General features: G+C 48.7%; 1 protein-coding gene across 7 annotated transcripts in view; it reads left to right on the top strand.

Moving 5' to 3' along the window:
* Window positions 1-18,650, top strand: part of PLEKHG4 (pleckstrin homology and RhoGEF domain containing G4) — an 80,510-nt gene that overhangs the window by 39,090 nt on the left and 22,770 nt on the right. For all 7 annotated transcript variants that reach the window (XM_048959074.1, XM_048959076.1, XM_048959071.1 and 4 more), the window contains exons 8-12: window positions 1,039-1,155; window positions 3,717-3,815; window positions 4,409-4,557; window positions 15,621-15,759; window positions 18,114-18,236. In XM_048959074.1, coding sequence (XP_048815031.1) covers window positions 1,039-1,155; window positions 3,717-3,815; window positions 4,409-4,557; window positions 15,621-15,759; window positions 18,114-18,236 — 627 coding nt within the window. The remainder of the gene's footprint in view (window positions 1-1,038; window positions 1,156-3,716; window positions 3,816-4,408; window positions 4,558-15,620; window positions 15,760-18,113; window positions 18,237-18,650) is intronic.

Here is an 18,650-nt window from a genome sequence, read left to right as displayed (position 1 = left end):
AACAGAGCATCAGACTGCATCTTACTCATCTCCCTCTGCACCAAGACTGTTACATGCTGCAGGGGTAGACTGAAATCCTGTGCCTGCCACAAAAATCCTCTCGGTTTCAAAGTAGACCTGGTCCTCCTTTTTGACCCTGCAGGACAGCACTGTGTTTGCTGTGTGAGGCACGCTGCCCTGAAAGCCTAACAGACAGCAAATGCTGTTAGTCCATTTCTGTGTTTGCAGGTGTGTGCGTGCAGGGAGAGCTCCAGAAGGCATTACTTAAAAGCACTGAGCGCATCCAAAGTGTGTAGGAGGGAACAGAACAAAGCTTAATAAAGACATGGGCATGCTGGAGGAATTGGAAACATCCTCACTATTTCATATGGAAGTGAAAACTTTGCAGTGCGTGCATCGGGTTAACTCTCTGCACCTGCACTCTTGGGCTGGGTTCCACCTACCTTCAGGAGCACTTGTCTGTCCCTCCAGAATTCTGTGCTGAGGCACGGCAGACTCAGAGAAAGCAAATTATCAGTGCTGAAATCTAGGAAACACTTGGAGCAAATAGCTGCTGTGGGGAGTGGAGAATTGAGGGTAGGGCAGGGACTGCTCTGAGAGAGAGGCTCAGATTTTCCAGGAAGTGAGCTGGGGAAGCTGGGGGCTGGATTTAGGCTCCCAGGCTCTCCAAACAAATGCAAATTACAACCCCGTGTGAGAGCATATGAGGGAGCTGAGTCGCTCCGCTTGTCCTTGGAAGTTTTGGATGCAGCTAGAGAAAGCTGGCTGCTGCCAGACTTCCATCACAGATGTTCTGCTTGGTGAAACGACGTGTTTTGGCCTGCGTTCCCTCGGGGCTCACCCACTAAGCTGCACAGCAAACTGCTCCAAGATGGGAACTGATTTTTTTCTTCATACTGCAGATACACAGCGTGCCTTGTTTTTATGCAAGATAAATGAAGCAATGCTGTCTCTTGTTAACTTCCCCTCCTCCTTGCCAGCACTCGCTGCCCTTTAACGCAAATGTGCTTTTGTTTCTCCCATTCTGTTTCAATGCAGTTTGAAATTCTCACCTCCATGAAATCCCTCCATAAGCACATAGACAGCTCACAGCTGCCTCTGGAACTGGAAGGGACCTTCCCGTACTGCCACCGGGACTGGTTGAGTTTCCGTATGGTAAGTGGGTGTCTGGTGTTCTTTGTAGCTGGGAATGGCATGCTGGAGGAGTTGAAGCAAGAGAGCAGAGCCTGTGAGCCTACAAGCACAGAAAGGCAGTGTTTCCTGTAACAGCTGCGCATGCAAATGACCATCTCTGTTGCCAAAGGAGTGTTGACGTTGTCTTCATAACATGGAGGTATCCTGTGGCCTATTAGCATAGCTGGAGGAACTTCAGCTTTCAGCTCATCTGCTTGAACTGTGTTAATTCAGGTTTGCCCGTACTTTGAAGGGAAAAAAGAAACAGAATCCTTTGTTGTGATGTGCAGTGACGCTTCAGGCTTAAGGACAGGCACTTCTTGTGCTCATCTCAGGATAGCATATTGGTGCCTGATCATCAAGGACTCAAAAATTAATTGACTGATCAAAAATTAGATGTTCTGGGGCTTGGGACAAGCTCCCTGGACAAAGCCAGAGGTGCTGCTCAGTGAAAGCTGCGGTCCTGGAAGGAGTCAGACTTGGAAGTTCCTGATAATTGTTTCAGATCCTTACAGGAACACGTATTTGCTGCTTTATTCACTTATTTACCAAAGTTGTCATCTAATTTGAATGCTTTAGAAAACATTGAAACTAAAAATACAGGGAAGGGCTAAAAAAAAATCAGTCTAGGGATGTTTTCTTCCTTTTTGAGAACGGTTTGCATGAGGTCAGGAGGCTGCCCTGTATGGATTCTGTTCAGTGTGCCTTGGGAGCAAGGTAACAGTAGGAGGCAGTACCAGTAACCTGTTCCTTCTCCCTGTTTCACTGCTTTGGATGTTCCTCAGTGCCACGATCCTGTTTGACCACTCTGGAAGTGTTTGAGCTGACCCAGGTTAATCCTGAGGGATGGAGGGGCTGCAAACTGCAGCGACCAGATGCAGTTCATATGGAGGGAGCCCTGGCTAAGAGAGCAGCAGCCATGTGCTGGTGATACCTGGCAGGACTGCAGGTCTTGCTGGCCATGCAGGGCTGCCAAAAGTCTCTACAAGTAGCCTTTGTGGCCCTCATAATTATCCCCTTGTATGCCCTCGTTGCGGAGGGAGCATAAGTCCTGTGGATCAGGATCGTGTGCTTGTTGAGCATGTGAAAGCTGGATTGAGACACGATCTGGCACACTGAGATGAGACAGGATTAGATCTCTGTAGAGCTGCACACCGTTTGACTGTCTCCTCGTCGCAGTTGAGTGGCTCAGCCTGTCTCCTGCACTCCCAGAAGTGGTCTCCCAGCTCTGATCTCTACCTGCAGTGCTGCATGGCACACGCTGTGGGATCTGAAGCAGGTTATGATATTACTGATAATATTATCGTATTGCTGGTGGCAAGCTTCAGCAGTTAAGCTTAGCACTTGCCAGATGTTAGCTTTCCCAGTTTACTTTTGGACCATTTTTGTCTTTAAACTCTCATCTAAAAGTACCCTGTGCCCGTGCTGATGCAGTAGAAATGCTGAAGCCTTGGTGCCTAGGATAGAATCTGAGAATTTGAGGTTGGTTTGGCAGTGGGGAAGCAGACAGGCTTTGCAAGAGGATGTGGATTCGTTTTCTGGACAGAGTTAAGAAAAGCTGAGGTGCAGAAGGATAATTCTTGCAGAAAGGAGCTCGGTATCAGAATACCTCTTGTTTCCATGTCTCACAACACACAAAATGTTACCAAAGGGAGTTGGTGTAGGAATTGGTCTGTATGGGTTGCCTGTTTATGTAATGCGCTGGATGTGCTAATGACCCTTTTAGATCTGCAGCTGTGTGGCAAACAGTGTTTATTTCCTGCCTCGGTGATCTCACCTGCATCCTGCCTGCTAATCTGTCCCCTCTGGGGCTGTTCAGCACTCCAAAGAGGCGGTTGAATTCAACTGAACTCAAACAGCAGCTTTCACCATTTGCCTTTGCCTTTGTTTTTTATTCTTCTTCTCTTTCTGAATAGCTTTTCCTCTCTTCCCTGACTTCAGTGGCTGCAGGGTGGCATCTGTGAGTCTCTAGGCTTATAGCAGTGACTTTTCAGAAAAGTACTGTCTCCTCTCACCTATGTGTGAAATGGTTCCTTTGGTCGTTCTTTTTCCCAGAAGAGAGAACAGCCTTCAGATTTGCTGGTAGTTTAAGGTGCTTTAACAGTGGAAGCTTTCCAGTTTCCTAACCTTTAATTTACACCACTTTTAGCAAGAAGAGGGATAATTTAAAGTATAGAGATTCCAAGTACTACTTCTAAGTTTTGTTCTTCCAGAAATGCATGTGCAGTGATTCATCTTAGTGGGAAGTTAGAAGAAATGCTAATTGTAGAAGAAGGTGGGACATAATTGCACTGATTTTCTTTTCTCTAAAGCGTGGTCCAGGCATGCCATGAGTTTGGAAGGTCCCTACAGAGTGATGCACAGGCTTCAGCCTGTGGTGGCTCATGGGCCTCTTCCTACTCATGCAGCCTTTCCAAATGGTGTAATTGAACCCTTGGGTTCATGTGCTTGATCCTTTTGTTTTTCTTTTCCTTTTAACTTTTTGCATACTGAAAAGATAGCTTTCTCATCAGCTGTGAGACATTAATCTCTGCCTCTTACAGAAACTGGAACACTTGCTACAAGGATGCCAAGGGGCTTGTGCCTTCCTCCAGGGAGCCATTCATAAAGTGGAATCTGGAAAATTACCAGAAAGAGCTGAGGTGAGCATGTCCCTCACCCCACACCAGAGGTGAGCTTGGGGCAGCAGGAAGTGAAGAGCTGCAGAAAGGCCCTAACTTTGAATGCGAAAGCTGTAGTGGCAGGTCATTCTGAGAGCTGTTGTTGTAAGCATTATCCCCTCGAGAAGCTTCCTAACCACTGGTATGGTGGGAAATTGCTGCCTGCTCTGCGTTGTGTCCCAGCAGCACAGTGTTGGAAGATAATTGCAGGAGCCTCTCTGGGTCTTCCTGCACCAACGCATCTTTCAGCAGGCCCAGGCTGAGAGAACAGCAAGAGTTGGCTCAGAGGAAAATGAGGGTGAAAAAATGATCCTGTGCCCAGCAAGTGGAGCACAGTAGGAACTGGTTTTTGGTTTCAGTCTGGTGGGGTGGAGTATCAAGAGCATAAGGGAATGCTGTTTATCACTTTGGACTTGGCATACTTGAGAGAAACAGCCCTGGGAACCAAACTCCCTCTTTCCTAGGGTGGGACAAGGTGAGATGTGGTTTAGTTTGGGTTGGCCTCTGGTTTTTGCTGGTTCCCTCATCACCTGTATGTTACAGTAACAGCTCGTCTCACTCTTGCAATCCCTCAGGAGGCTGCTGTGCTGCTGAGGAACTACAGGCAGCTGATGAAGAATGTTCTGGAGGATGCACGGCTGGTCAGGCTGCAGCTGGAGGGTGGAGCACTGCTGGCCAGGCTGAGGAAGGAGGAGTCTTGTGTCACCCTCACCCAGGACTACAGGTGAGCCCCTAGAGAGGGAGAAAAGAGGAGTTGGAGGTGAGCGCAAAGCGGGCAGTGGCGTTCTTGGAGATGGCCCATTGGTGCAATCCAGTGAGCAGTTTTTTGGGTAGAGAGGGCTTCTGTTGAAAACAAAGGTGCAAAGCATAACAGCTGTACTCTTATCCTGGCTGCTTCTTCCCTAGTCCAAAAACTTAGTGAGCAGATTCATCTAGACGGTTATTTAAGCTCCTTTTCCAAGCCAAATCTCATACCTTGGGTAGTGAGGAAAGGGTAGGATATTCTTTGTGCCTCTAAAGCAAAAATTGTAATTGATGGTGCCTGCGACGGATGTTTGGGGCCAAGGTTGCGTGATTTGCCAAGGCACTGCTTATGCAAGGGGATTTCCAAGGGCCTTAACTGAGAGGAATGCTTTCTGGCTGTAGCAGGCTCTGATCTCTTCTCACATTGGTGTGGTTTGCACAGCAAATACTCACTGCCCACTTGCAGAATCGCTATGAGAAGCGGGGGAATGAGAGAGGCCAGCTGTTTGAAATCCCCGGGGCATTGCACAACCCCTGTTTGTACTGTCAAACACCTGAAGCCTATCAGCGTGTGAAGTCCTCTGTGCTATGTGCTGTGCAAACAGCAAGGCATTCCCTCGCAGCCCGGAGCTTCCAGCCTGGCTGTGAGATAAGTTCTGGTGTGTGGTATGGCAGGGCACAGCGGGTGGGGAGGGGGGGTTGAGGAACGGCCCCGCATCCACAGCCTTCCCTAATTAAGCTCTCTGTTGCCATCACAGGCAGAGAGGTTTTAGAAGAGGGAAAGGAGTGGAGATAAGAAAATAGCTTGCAGGTGTCTCACCTAAACACGAGGGAAAGAATGTTTCTCCCTGGCAAGTGGAGGCTGTGGGAGTTGCTGCCCTGCGCTGGAAAGGCAGGGTGGGCGTCCTGGGGACGAGCGCTGTAACCGTTTCTGCTCCGTGCTGTGATGCCTGCAGCAGCTCTGGCAAGCCACGAGGGCGCTGTTCTCTTTCTGATCTGCTAAAGTACACCTGGTGCAGGTTTTGGGCAGGAGTTGGAGCCTATTTATTCAGACATAACGTGAGAAGCGCAGATGATGCGGGTGGTTGTGTTTTGTGTGGCTTTATTTTATTGTGTTCTTAAGCAACACGCGGCAACTTCACAGGCTTGAGAGAATGAGGGGAACATGTATGCTTTTTATGGGTTGTTTGGGTTTTGAGCTAAACATGTGTTCGTGTGCAGGGAAATTATCAACTTTGAAACCTGACCTCACGGAGCCTCAAAGGATTATTTACTGCTTTGATTACCTTAGTGAGGATAGGGGTGGAACACACACACAGCGCTTTGATTGCGTGGTGTTGGTGAGCACACGCCGAGGCTGTGTAGCGTGTTCTGTTTAATTCAGGTCATATTCTCTGCCTGCCAAAACGTATGGGGAGTGTGTGCTGTGGGGCTCTCTCCAGCCTGAGGAGGATAAATGAAAGCAGATGGAAAAAGTTATTTTTTTTCTTCTTTTTAGCTTGTGGATCAGTTGCAGAAACTAAAATCTGTGTGGTATTTTCAAATAAGGAAATGCCTGCTTGTCATGCAGCTCAGGGCAGAGGGCTCTTCACTGTTCCAGGATCCTTTCAGATGAGGGTAAAACCTCCCATCACATGGCCGGAGAGCCCTGTGCAGGGCACTGCTGCTTTTAGACCCTCTATGGCTCTGCACTTGCTCACGCAGCCCCTTCTGTCCAAACTGGTGTTCAGATAGGAGAGGTTCTGGGTTCTGTTAACCTTGCAAAGGCTCCTGTCATCGTGGTTTTTAAGGGCTGCCTTAACGGATGGGATCAAAGCAGAGTTGTACCGACATACTGTGGCTGGCCTGCTGAAGCTGGCTGTTGATGCATGTGAGTCCAATGCTGAACTTTGGAAACGTGGAAGATGAACAGTGCTGTCGTGTCTGTGTGCTCCGCACAACCCGCTGGATTGCTTTTTTGATCCTTTCAATTGTTACATGTAGATCAGTGCTTAAGTCTTCAATTTCCCCCATCATAACATACATCCTAACATCCAAAATCAAATGGTTTCTGCCTTCTACGTCTTCTTTTGGCTCTCGTTAATCACTTGTCACACTGTGCAGTGCAAAAGGCTGATCCTGCAGACTCATGACATCCCAGACTTCCTAATCTGAAGTTGTGAGGTCAGCTGTGAACAGAGAACTGTCAAAACGTGCAGGAATTTCATATGCATAGAGGCTGACATTTCAAGAGCAGGAGTTTTCTGCACTCTTATCTCCAAACAGATAAAATATGCCAACCAGAAGTATTGGGCTCAAGATAAAAACTGATCTTTCTGAAGAGCTATGAAGGGGAAGGAGAGACCCAAGCGCACCATGGCTGTGGGACTACAGAAGCAAGAGGCCTGCCCACTTCTGCAGGAGATGTGTTCTGCTAGCTCTGAAGGCTTGTAGCTTCCTGTAGCAAAAAAAAACCCCATGTAACTAAAGCTTGATTGCAGTTTAGAGATAGTAACCTAAAACAGGCAAGGAAGAAGGTTTGTGCTCTGTGTAGTTGCTTGCTATCTGCCAAATACCACTGGGAAACGCATGGCAAACAAGCCCTGCTCTGGTCATTCAGTAGTAATAAAGCTTCCCTTGGGGCTGGTTTTGGCACCTTTCCCTGTCATGTCCTTTCAGGCAGCCAAAATGCCCATCAGTGTTTGATGACACAGAGCAGGGGCACCTCGCTGCTGCTCAAATCTGACCTGGGCTCTGGGAGGAGCCCCTAAGTGTGGTCCTACCCTGATGGATGCTGTGGCACCACAGCTGTGGCTCCCACTGGTAACTCTTCCCTCTCTGGTCCCAGTGTGAGCTGACCTGGAGAACTACATGCTCACCAAGTTCTGCTGTGAAAGATAGCTGAACCCATCTAAGTGCTCATCTGAAGAGGGAAGGGAAGACCTGGAGGTGCAGGGGAGCTGCTGAAGCCAGCTTTGCTGCTTAGTGGAGTTGGCAGGGTTGAAACCCAGCACGTCTGCATCACACCGACTCCTGCGCCGAGCGCTCAGTGCTTCCCCAGCTCTGTCAGCACAGCAGTTGAAAGCTTTCCAGGTTTTGCTGTCCCAGCCTTTCAGGGCGTTGAAATGCCGCCCGTTGGCCCACTGGAAGCTTTTGTCACTAAACGTGGACAGATGCCATGCAGACATCCACCACTTCAATGCTACTAATAATACTTTTTGCACTTCTGGACAGGAATTCTCGTATGAAAAAGGCTCGTTCGTCAGTTACGTGGGGTTGGCTAGCAGGTGTGTCTGGCTTTGGGATATCTCCTGTATCAATCAACCGGCCTGTGCCTTGGAGGCAGCTCACTCAGCCAGCTGCAGGAGGTGTGCAGACACGCTGCTTACCTCGCGGTGGGTTCTGAAGATCCCACTTCCATCATGAGGCTTGGGAAGCTGCCAGAAGGCAGGCAGCAGCAGTGGGAGCTCTTACTGAATTGAGACGTGAGTGTGGAGACCGGGCAGCGAGGCACAGAGACTTTGAACCTCATCTTCCACCAGACATTTTCCACTGTTGTTCTCATTAACGTCGCTCTTCTGGCACAGCCAAGAGCTGGGAACGCTTGCCAACAGGAGGTGTCCAGTGATGCCTTTCGTCCTCTCTGCTATGAGTCAGAACTGGAGTAAAGAAAACACAAATATTTTTTTATTAAAGGTGCTTTATACCGGTCATACCAGAACACACCCCATGCGTGGTTCTAGCAGCAAAACTGTGCTCTCAGTGTGGTGCAGGAGTGGAATCTCATTGTGTTCTACGTGCTGGCAGGTATGGTGGCCACGAGATTAGATGAGAGAGCTGGAAGAAAGGGAGGAAAAGCTCAAATGGTGAAAGCATGACCTGGTTGGGTGCTGGACTCTGTGCAACGTGGAACCAGAAAAATCATTATCCCTTCCCCAAACTCCTCATCTGAAAAGAATTTGTGCTTGCAAGCTGTGAATAAACAGCTTAAAAATAGATGGAGGAGTGAAGTCTCCTTTTGTTTGTGAAGGCAGTGCAGTTAGCCTCTGTGCTTCGAGGGGGGAGTGGTGGCAGCCAAGAGCTGGTTTTGTGAGCTGGCTATTTTTGGTGTGATGTGGAGGTCTGGATGGGAGCCCTGGGTGGGGACACACGCTAGCAGAGGGAATGGGCAGCGAGGAGCAGCCTTCCTGAGCATCGGCTGCCAGGTTCCTGATGCTAAAGCCAACTCGATTCCAGCAATAGAGGGATCCTGGGCTGCCCTGTGCTGCTCCCCTGGGCCTGGCTGTCCCATTGTGGGCCAGGCACCAGGCTGTCCCAACGCCCTGCTTTACTCGTCCGTCGGTCACAATAGGGAAGTTCCAGTTAAGTGGTGATAGAGCCAGATCTGCATTGTCTGGGCTGTGGAGAAACCATGCAGTCATTCCTGTCACTCAACCTGACTTTGCAGAGCTCAGTGAATAGAAACTTTGAAACTTATGCAGATTCAGAGAAGACTTTTCTTTCAGGTTTGGCAAAACATTTATTTAAGTACCAGCTGGAGCAGCTCACCAATGATTGATCAGATCTTTGCTTCACTTGTGTCCTCTGAAATTCAGATTTAAATGTTTCTGCACGCTCTGTATCAGAGCACAACCACAATTTGTGCTGCAGGTAAGATCATTCTGCTCCTCTGCACTGGTCTTCCCATCCCAGATGACTGGTTAATGGCTGTGTTGGTGGTGCTGGCTCCAAGATGAGGCAGCAGAGGCCACCTGCTTCATGCATAGCACTGGCACCTCTCTCCCTTTACTTTCACATGCAGCAGGAAGCACAAAGCCTGCTTGAAGCTGTGGCCAACAAATGCAGGATCTCTGTGGTCGAAGCTGATAGCTTAGAGCTGTGTGGTGTTCTGCATGTTCCTAATGCTAAGATAAATGCCTTTATCTTGAGGTTCAGATAAACCCTCCGCGTTCATTGGAGCGAGATGAAAACCTGTGCTGAAATACCAGCCTCAAAGTTGAGCAGCTTTGCCGTGAGACGCCTCTGCGCTGTTGCTGGTGGCACAGAAGATGCTGACAGGCACAGAACCCTTTGCCCCCAGCAGTGCACGGGTGGCAGTGCTCTTCCACGATCCTATTTGTTTGTGTCAGGTAGGGGGAGGAGCACGCAGGGACATTTCTATCCAAACACACCGTGCTGCTTGGTATTCATTTTCTTGACAGTCCAACCAGTTCCCTGTGTTGCTGTGGTGGTTTTAGGCTGGCGAAAAGCACTTAGGCTCGCCTTAAACAAACCCTGTTGCTCTGCACGTAAAGAAGTGAGGAGCCGTTGTCGTTCCAAGCGAGTGAAACGCGGTGCGGAGCCGCTTGTGGCACTGGCAGGGAGGGAAGAGCTCACAGAGCTGCTTGTTGGTAAGTCTTCTTTGCTCTCTGAGGGTTTCAGGACAGTCTCCTCCTGTTTGTTTTCTGCTGCTTACCCTGGATTCGGTGGGGCTTTACCCAGAAGGCTCCTGTTTTGCTTGTTCTTGTTTGCAGCCTTCGTCATGCCAACGGGGCATTAGGTAACGAGCGTCATGCTGAGCTGTTTTGATCTGTTCAAAAATATCACGGAAAAAATGGCAGAAAATTTCCAATATAGGATGTTAGCTGGGCTGCCTGGAGTTCCTGGTTCAGCCCACAGCATCCCACAGGCACTGTGTTGTGTCCTGCTGAGTTGGGGTGGACGTTTCTGCTGCTGGGGCAGTTAATATCACAATCACTGCCATTACACATATTGGAAAGAATGGGATGGTGTAAAAGGAGGAAGTGTTGGGGAAACTCTGGTTTGCTGTGGTGGTGGGTATATATACATACAAGCAGAGCATCTTGAAAGCCCTGTGCCCTAATTCCAGGGGCACAGCTGTTCCACTAGTGCAGCCAGCCCAAAAATGTGTGTAAACATCAGTAGAGCAACATTTGGAGACGGGAGGTTTTGAAAGCTAGTGGGAAACCACAAGTTGGTGGTCCTAAATAGGTGCTGTCTGGGGCTCTGCTGTGGGATGAGCTGCACCCTGTAAGTGGGTGATTTGATGGGCTGGGGGTTTCTGGTAGATCTTGGTGGGGTAACTGAGTGCAAGTGAGGCTGGGGAAAGAATGTAAGGTAGCAGTTTGTGACCACACCTGGATACCTGTATGCTTCGGTGCCATTGCTTTTAAAGGGACTGCAGAGTATACTTCTGCTAAAAGCACATCAGAGTGAACTGTGCTGCAGAAGAGGCTTCTCTTGGCAGTTATGTCTGTGGTGTGTAGCGTTAGCTGTGTTCTTCCCAGCACGTTTGCTGTGCTCAGGGCTCAGTTTGGGCTGTGGTCTCAGCCAGTCCCGCTGTTCGGTGTCCCACAGGCAGCCCCACGCTTGGTTTTGGATGCTGCACCTTTCAGAGGACACTTTGGGGTTCTGAGCGCTGTGCCAGCAGCTGGAATGCCATTGTTAGGTAACTAAAACCACCGTGGCCATGTAGGTGCACTGCAGAGAGCAATTACAGTTTATTTAGTGGTGCCTGCATTAGCTTTACCTTAAGAAATTCAAATTGTAACCTTGGCAGCATGCAAACTTTGCAGCTTGATGAGCAGGCGTGTGCCTTTGAGGCTGACCTCCTTGATGGGATCGTTACAACTCTGGCTGTCACTGCTACCAAAACGCAGTAATGGCCGGGAAAGTCTCTAATGCATTTCTGTTGCTGCAAAACAGCCCTTGGGCATGTGATACTTTCTCTCTGAAGCTGGAAGGGTTTCCTCCCGAAGCATTAAGTGACTCGACAACCAGGTGTCAACGCAGAGGATGTGGGTGATGTCAAAGCTGTCCCTTTGCCAGATTCTATTCCCGTTCTTCCAAAGCCCACGGAGACTTCCACTTGGAAAGCTGCACACCAGGAGTGGAAGAGCAGGTGATGCTAATGTTGGAACATTGGCTGTGTTTCTTCTGAATCACACAAGAATCAGAGCCCTAGCAAGCAGACAGAGGCAGAGATGATCTTGCTGCTTCCTTCCTTCCTAGGGTGCTCACAGGCATTGGGCAAGCATGGCTCTTGCAGCACCTGCAGGCCTGCTGGATGCCTCTGTGGCCATGTATTCCTGTAAAATCAGGCATTTTTGCTTAGAAAGCTGGAGTGTGACTCCCCCAGGCTACCTTTTTGTTCTTTTTTTTTTGAAGGACAGATGCAGGCAGAAATGGCCTTTCTATAAATTACAGGTTTACAATTACTCTGCTATTATCCGACCGTTTGGCACTTCTCCAGGAGAACTGGAGATGTTTGGAACCTTTTCCACTGAAACGATAATTGCCCAATGAAAACAGGATTTGGGGAAACATAAACTGACATCAAGCTACTCCTTTTTGCTATAAATTATATCGACTCTGCACTATTGCAAAATTACTTTGGATGATTTGACCGTGGAAGAATGCAGTGAAAGACTCTTATTACCGCACTCACATGTATGGGGAAATTGCAGTGCATCCAAACAAACCCAGGCTTAGACAAGACTTTCCACTGACTTCAAACAACTCTGCTTTTCTTCTTTGGATTCGCTCGGGCTGCTATTAAAAGATCTGCAAGGTGCTGAAGGTCTTTTTGTTTCCCTTTGTGTAGGTAGAACCAAACTTTCAGTGTGTTTTGTTTCCTTTAGGCCGCCTTGGAAGGAGAGGAGGGCAGGGATGGAAAACCCTGAAGTCTTTCTCTGAGAAAGAAATAGCTGTGTGTGTGAGGTGAAACTTTCAAAGGAAACTCCTCATTGCAGGTCACTGTTGTGTTTATTTTATGCTAGAAATTAGGAAGGAAGTTAACAAGTGTATAGGTGGGTGGAGATGAGTGTGTGGGTAAAGAGATGTGCAGAGATTTGGGATAACGTGCCTGATGCCTAAATAACATTTTGTGAGAGCTGGAATTGCTTACGTGAATCCAAAACTTTGCCATGGGCTGAGAGTGATTCCTTGGTTTGCCTTGGTTTGCCTACCTGCTGCAGGCTGGGAAGGGCTGTGGTCCTCTGTGTAGGAGTGCACAAGATGGATGTTGGTTTCAGGGCCTGCCAGGCTGCTGAGAGTGAACTGTCTGGAGCTGACAACGTATGAATGGAGTTACCTAGGAGATGTGGTGGAAGACCAACAACTGCATGTTGAGGTTTTAATGGATGCTTGCCAAGCAAGACAGAATGCATGAAAACAGAGCAGCCAGACCTGGGAATGTGGGCTGGAGGTGCTGGGATGCTGGGGGAGCCCAGCTGGGTGGGAGGAGGGTCACGTAGGGTTAAACCTGAAGCCCTCCCTGGGTCTGAGCCTGGATGTGGTGCCTTTGGCAGTGTTTGTGGGATGGCTTGTGTGTGCTCATAGGCAGCACCAAGAGAAAGGGCAGCTCGGGGCACTGCGCTGTGCTCTGATAAGTTTATCAGTAACCTGCTGCAAGAATTCCCAGAAAGCAAGATGATTTTAAATTACAAGAATAAGAATTGTGGATAACGATACATACACCAAACAGCCCCATTTACTGTACAAAGGAGAACAAGAGTTCATTTCAGGCCCTCTTAACCTGAGATGAATTCTCTATCAAGTTCCTTAGTGCGGTGCAAAGCCCTAAATCCTGATCCTGGATCCTGACTCAATGCAACTTTGAGATGTCTGTGGATCAGTAAAGCAAAAGTTCCTTGTGTGGTAACAGTGCCATTTTCAGTCCTGTTGAATCTGCTGAGATGAAGGGAAGTTGGCTGAGTACCTGCAGCTGTGTAGCCATGTGGTCACATTGCCAGCATGTGGGTTGCATTGGTGGCTCAGAGGGCTCAGTGCTTGCTTCTCATCTGGAAGCTTCAGCTTGGCTGTTTCCTACAGCTTTCTGCACACACAGGGCAGGCTGGGCCTCAGTGAGGTGTATGCAGAACATGGTTCTATGTTTTCCACCAGGAGTGGGAAGGAGTGGTGCTGGAGCTCCCTTTCCCTCTGTCAGGTAATGACCAGTGCGCTAGGCTAGTGCAAGAGCTGAAACTTGTTTCAAGTTGCTGTATCATAAGATGGCCACTACTTTATCATGGGGTTGGGTGGGTGTTTGGACTCCCCCACCCCTTGCATCCCCTTACAGAAAAGCCCAGCAAACCGGTCTGGCTTGCTGATGAGCGTCATTGAAGGAGGAACATCAATACCAAGGCATTCTCTCTGGAAGCTCAGAGACAGGTTGGAAAAACGTTTCCCATCACAAGAGAACAGTCACAATACTTGCAGTTAGCAGCCTGTAGTGCCTGAAGTTACAGATGTCCACTGGTCTGTGCCAGCAGGACGAGCATTTGGGATGTGAGTGTGCTTCCCTCGTGCCAGCAGGGACTTCAGACCCATGGGAGTAAGACTGAAGGGTGTCTGCCTATCTGTCAGTCAGTATTGTGTTTTGCTGGAGCCTCATCCAGAAACCAGAACTCAGCATTAAAGCAGTTGCCAAATACAACTTCATCGCTCTCCCAAACTGTTTCTCATTAGTTTTCTTTGCTGTCTCTGCTGCTGACGGCTGCCTTCAGAACCTGCTCTGTAAACAAACTTCCAAGAGCCCAGTTTGGACAGTGGTAACACGCATCTCCTGGGTTGGATCTGGGTCTGTCCCGAGGAAAGGGGTGCGAAACAAAAGGCCAACATGGTCATTGTTTGTTGTGGGTGGGTTGGGGAAACACAGGAGCAGCCTTACAGCTTGGATCTTTCCATGGAAGCTTGCAGACGTGCTGTAGAGAACCTGTCTCCTTTGCACTGCAGTAGCACTGATCTTAGTCCAGAAACAATTTGTTATTCTGGCTGCACTTTGGAGAAATTCATTCAGACGAATGGCATTTTGAAGAGGGGGGGGGAAAAAAAAGAAGTGTCTAAGAGCCTGAGGTTTGCAGAGTTGGCCATAGCATGTTGGGTGGAATTCTGAATGGAAAAATCCTGTGGGTTTCTGCTATGCAGAGAGAGTTGTCCAGACTCTTGCACCACCTCATGACAAGTACTATCTGAAAGCTGTCGGCTGCTTGTGACTAAGTGCTTCCATTTGGTTGCATTTCATAGGTTCAAGGCTTCTAACATGAGACAGAAGTAAATGTGAACGCTGAATTGCATCTATTAATTTCCATTAGCGTTTCCATTAGCAAAGCCTCTGTAACTTTATTAGCTGCCTGTCTGTTTCACAAGTCTTTCAAATAACTTTAATAACACGATTTTTAAAGAAAGCCAACGCAACCATGCTGTCACAACCCAGGAGGCTGTAAAATGTTGTTAATGTAGAAGCTGGTTTGGGATAAGTGCAGGAAGCACTCAGGAGAGGCTTGCAGCACTTTCAGTCTGTACTTATAAAAAGAAGGGAGATGTAGAAGCAGAAAAAATAGAAGTTTGGGGTGCAAGAGATAACTCAAATGCCCACCTGTCTCGGGCATCCCAGCTGTAATTCAGCCCAACCTGTGCCACAGAGGTGCTCCAGGCCTTTGGAAGGAATGTGCTGACATGGCTGAACTCCCCAGGATGCAGGTCTGTGTTCAATCCTGAGTCCCTCCATCCCTGCCTGCACACAGTGCTGCTGCCTTCTGGGCTGCACAGCTGCCTGGGAGCTCAGTCCTTCAATCTTTGAACAAGGTTGTAAAATAGAACTTCTCTCAGTGCTGAGGTGCTGCACACTTGGTGTTTTTGTCTGACTGGTGGAAGTTTTTGAGGGTGAGGGTATCAGGTGTTTGTGTATTAAATTTAAATGGTGGTTTTAGAAACTGAAACAGCTGAGCTGGTGTTTTGTAAAAGCCACTGCTGCACGAATCCATGTTGGTGAAGATCTGAGTATCCTTCTGAAAGCATGACAGGTATGGTGAAACGTTTGATGGAGGCTGCCTGGGGGGGAGATGCCTCGAGCCTTCCTGCCAGGTCATCCGCAGTGGGATCTCAGAGTGGTGAATCACAGGCAGGGAGCAGTGCTGTTTTCCTTCTGCTCTCCATATGGAGATGGCCACTTCTTTTCCCACGGGGAAGATGTCTGTATTGCTGCTGTCAGCCACGTTTGCATGAAGCGCTGGGAGAAAGACCTCATGCAAAACCCCTGACCAGCTGTGTGTCCCCTTGCAGGGACGCGCTTGATGCTGCTGGTGTGCTTTATAATCGAGTTGATGAGGGCGTTCACCGCCTGGTGATGGCGTCAAATAAACGCATCCAGGAGCTGGAGCTGGTGATGGAGTTTGAGAAGGTGGAAGAATGTTTCAAGGAGGTAAGTAATGCCTGTTAGTCCCTTCTTGTGACTGCCTGCTGCCACCCTCTGACTGTGCTGCAGCAGGTACGTGTTGGTCTGTCCTGTGGAGACAGAGAATGTCTGCAACCCTCCTGAAGAACAGCTCTACGTAAGAGTTTGGGGTAGACCTTTATGTGTGCTGAGAACCGAGTTGCTGTTCACGTGGTGTCTTCTGATGGCTGGTGAAAGTTTCCTGGCTGCTGTCAAAGTGTGGGTGTATGAAATCCCATAAACATCTGTGAGCTTTTGCTTGACTTGAAGACTACTGTAGTGGCTCTTTGATAGACCCCAGCTGGAGGTGAGGTATCTTGTCACACTGCTCACTAAAGTACCCTCCCAGCATGACTGTTGAGGAGCCATTCCTCATATTCCACCTTGGCAAGCAGCAGAGCAATGGCAGCAAGCTGGAGACGAGCTCACGTGTCCCTCAGGGCTGTAGATCCCGCAGAGTTTGCTTTCATCCTCCTGCTGAATGAGCCACACATCGCATACTCTGTGCTAGCTGCCATTCCCCGCTGTACTGGTGTTGACTCCTGTGCAGTGCCCAGGTCCCTGCTGTTGGATAAGACCCAGGCACGCTCCTTTTGCCTCTGGGTGCAGCCCCTCTACACAGTCTTCAGGTGTATGAATATACCCATCCTTAGCTCAAGAGCTGTGCTTCATCCTGCTAGCCCCTGCAGTCTGTGGCAGCTTCAGCTTTCCTTCATGTGGTGTTCCCTAAAGCTCTTTAGCTGGGGGATAACTGAAGCAAACAGGCACTGATTTTTCAGAAAGACCTTTGAAACCTCAAACCATGTAGATGAAGAACCTTGAAAAGTTGTAAAAAAAAATAAAGTAGTTCAGGCTTTCTGAGTGTCCTTCAGGGTCTTATCAGATCTTTCAGTCTTGCAGGTCTCGATGTGCTCCCCAAGCCTGAACTCCGCCTGTAGGTTATGGAGCCTCATAGTCTCCTTTGCTGTAACTCATCAACGACGAGATGTTTTATGCATCTCTTCTTACAGCTTGTCCGTGTGTGTGTGAAGAACTGTGTGCACACATACATGCGTGTGTTTGAAGGACGGTGTGCTGGTTGGATAACTCACCTTAGGAACCTGTATCCTTCAAAATCAGGGCTAGGGTCAGTTTTTCCACTTCTCACATTTCCCCATTGTTCTTCTGGGCTCTTGTCTGGACAGAACTGGATTTGCAGAGGAATCTGTAGCCTGCCTGGCTTTTTCACAGGCCAAGGTGGATCCTTTAATGACTTTCCCATTTGGAGGTAGACACTCGGGCGCCATGCCCTCTGTGTTCAGGACAAGAAGTGTGATGTAAGAACCTAGTAAAGTCTCCCTTAAAGTTAAATGCACAGGTTCTTAATCCAAACGACAAAAAGGAGACAAAAGCAAGTTCCCAGCCTGTCTCCGCTTTCAAGTGTGCCCCCGAACAGGAGGCAGCAGCACTGTGTGCCCCTGTGTGCTGCATGTCACGAGCTGGGAAGCCAGTCCACCTCTTCCTCGTGTGGATGGCTTTGTCCCATGGGCACAGGCCCTTTCTCAATCCAGAAGCGTAGGAGTTCGTCTTTGAATGTGGGTTGAGTTGGATGGATGAGGAAAACAGAACTAATCTGTCCTTCTGGCTGCAGCTGTTTCTGAAGCATCGCAGACAAACTTGCCAGCCGTCTTTAAAATGCTTATTCAGTGGTGATGGTGTTATCCTGCTTGGCCTCCTGTGTCTGCTTTGCTTTTAGGATACAGCTGTTCATTGTTCACCTGTGTTTGATGTTATGGGCTTAAAACTGGTGGTGACAGGGCTCTGTCAAGGAACCTGTAGTTACTGCGCAGCAGTGGCAAGCTGCCTTCAGAAAACCCATATCTGAGAGTCCCAGAGATCTCTGAAAGATTGCTGGTGAGAATTCATCAGTGTGTTTGCACTGACATCGTTTATGTGCTGCCAGTCAGAAGAGGGAAGTGGTATAGGAAGCCTGGCAGCAGGGAGATTTAATCCCACTTAGGGGTAGCAGTAATAGCAATATCAGGCTAGCCTGTAGGATGCAGAGCTTGCTCTAGGCCATGGGTCACCCGAAACAGAACCCAGGCAGCTACATGCCCTGTTTATGCCTAAGGCTTTGTGAGCAATAGCAGAGCTTTGCAATTACTTGGTAACCTGAAGTGGAAAAACTCAATGCAGGAGGCTCACACTGAAATGCCAGGATGGGGAAAAAGTGTACATGTGCATTTTTTCCAGTAACGAAATGACCAGTGTTAGGAGAGCAATTCCCTGTTCTTTCCACATAAAGGCCTGCCTTGGTGAGTAGCACAGAGTGACTAATAGCGAGCTTTTCCCTTTTCTCCTAGGTCAGCAGTTGGATTGAGAATGTTGGCAGGAAAAAGCTGAAGGAGATGATCAACCTGGACGATTCTCTGGAGATGCTGCTTCAAGCACAGAAGCAGTTCAGGGAGTTTGATCTTGTTGCCAGTGTAAGTGTTGTCTGATTGGAAAAACGTGTTCTCCTGAGTCTGAGTTGGCAGCAGGCTTGCATGCTCAGCCAAAGCCACGATGCTGTGACAGCGCTGGTAGAGGGTTCATCACCAAGGTGTTGGTGTCATTCCTTTGCACTGCTTGGCTTCCCTGCTCTCCTCTTGCAGACAGAACCACCAGCTCTACCCCTCAGGAGAGAGGAAACATCATCTTTTTTGATTCTTACTGGGTAGATCTTTACAAGCTGCCATGTGGCTAATGTAAATCATAGCAGATGTCAGGACTCTGCAAAATTCTGCTGTAAACAAGTACACCTCTGCTCATTTGAATTGAACCTAAACTCTGCTCTAATTAGTCCCAGCTTAACGACTTTGATCTGCTATCCGTGTCAGGTCTCTGTCCTCATATGCAAA

This window comes from Lagopus muta, chromosome 12, assembly GCF_023343835.1.
Source record: "Lagopus muta isolate bLagMut1 chromosome 12, bLagMut1 primary, whole genome shotgun sequence".
NCBI classification, from domain to species: Eukaryota; Metazoa; Chordata; class Aves; order Galliformes; family Phasianidae; genus Lagopus; species Lagopus muta.
The sequence above is the reverse complement of the archived record's forward strand: the minus strand, read 5'-3'. Positions and strand labels throughout refer to the sequence as shown.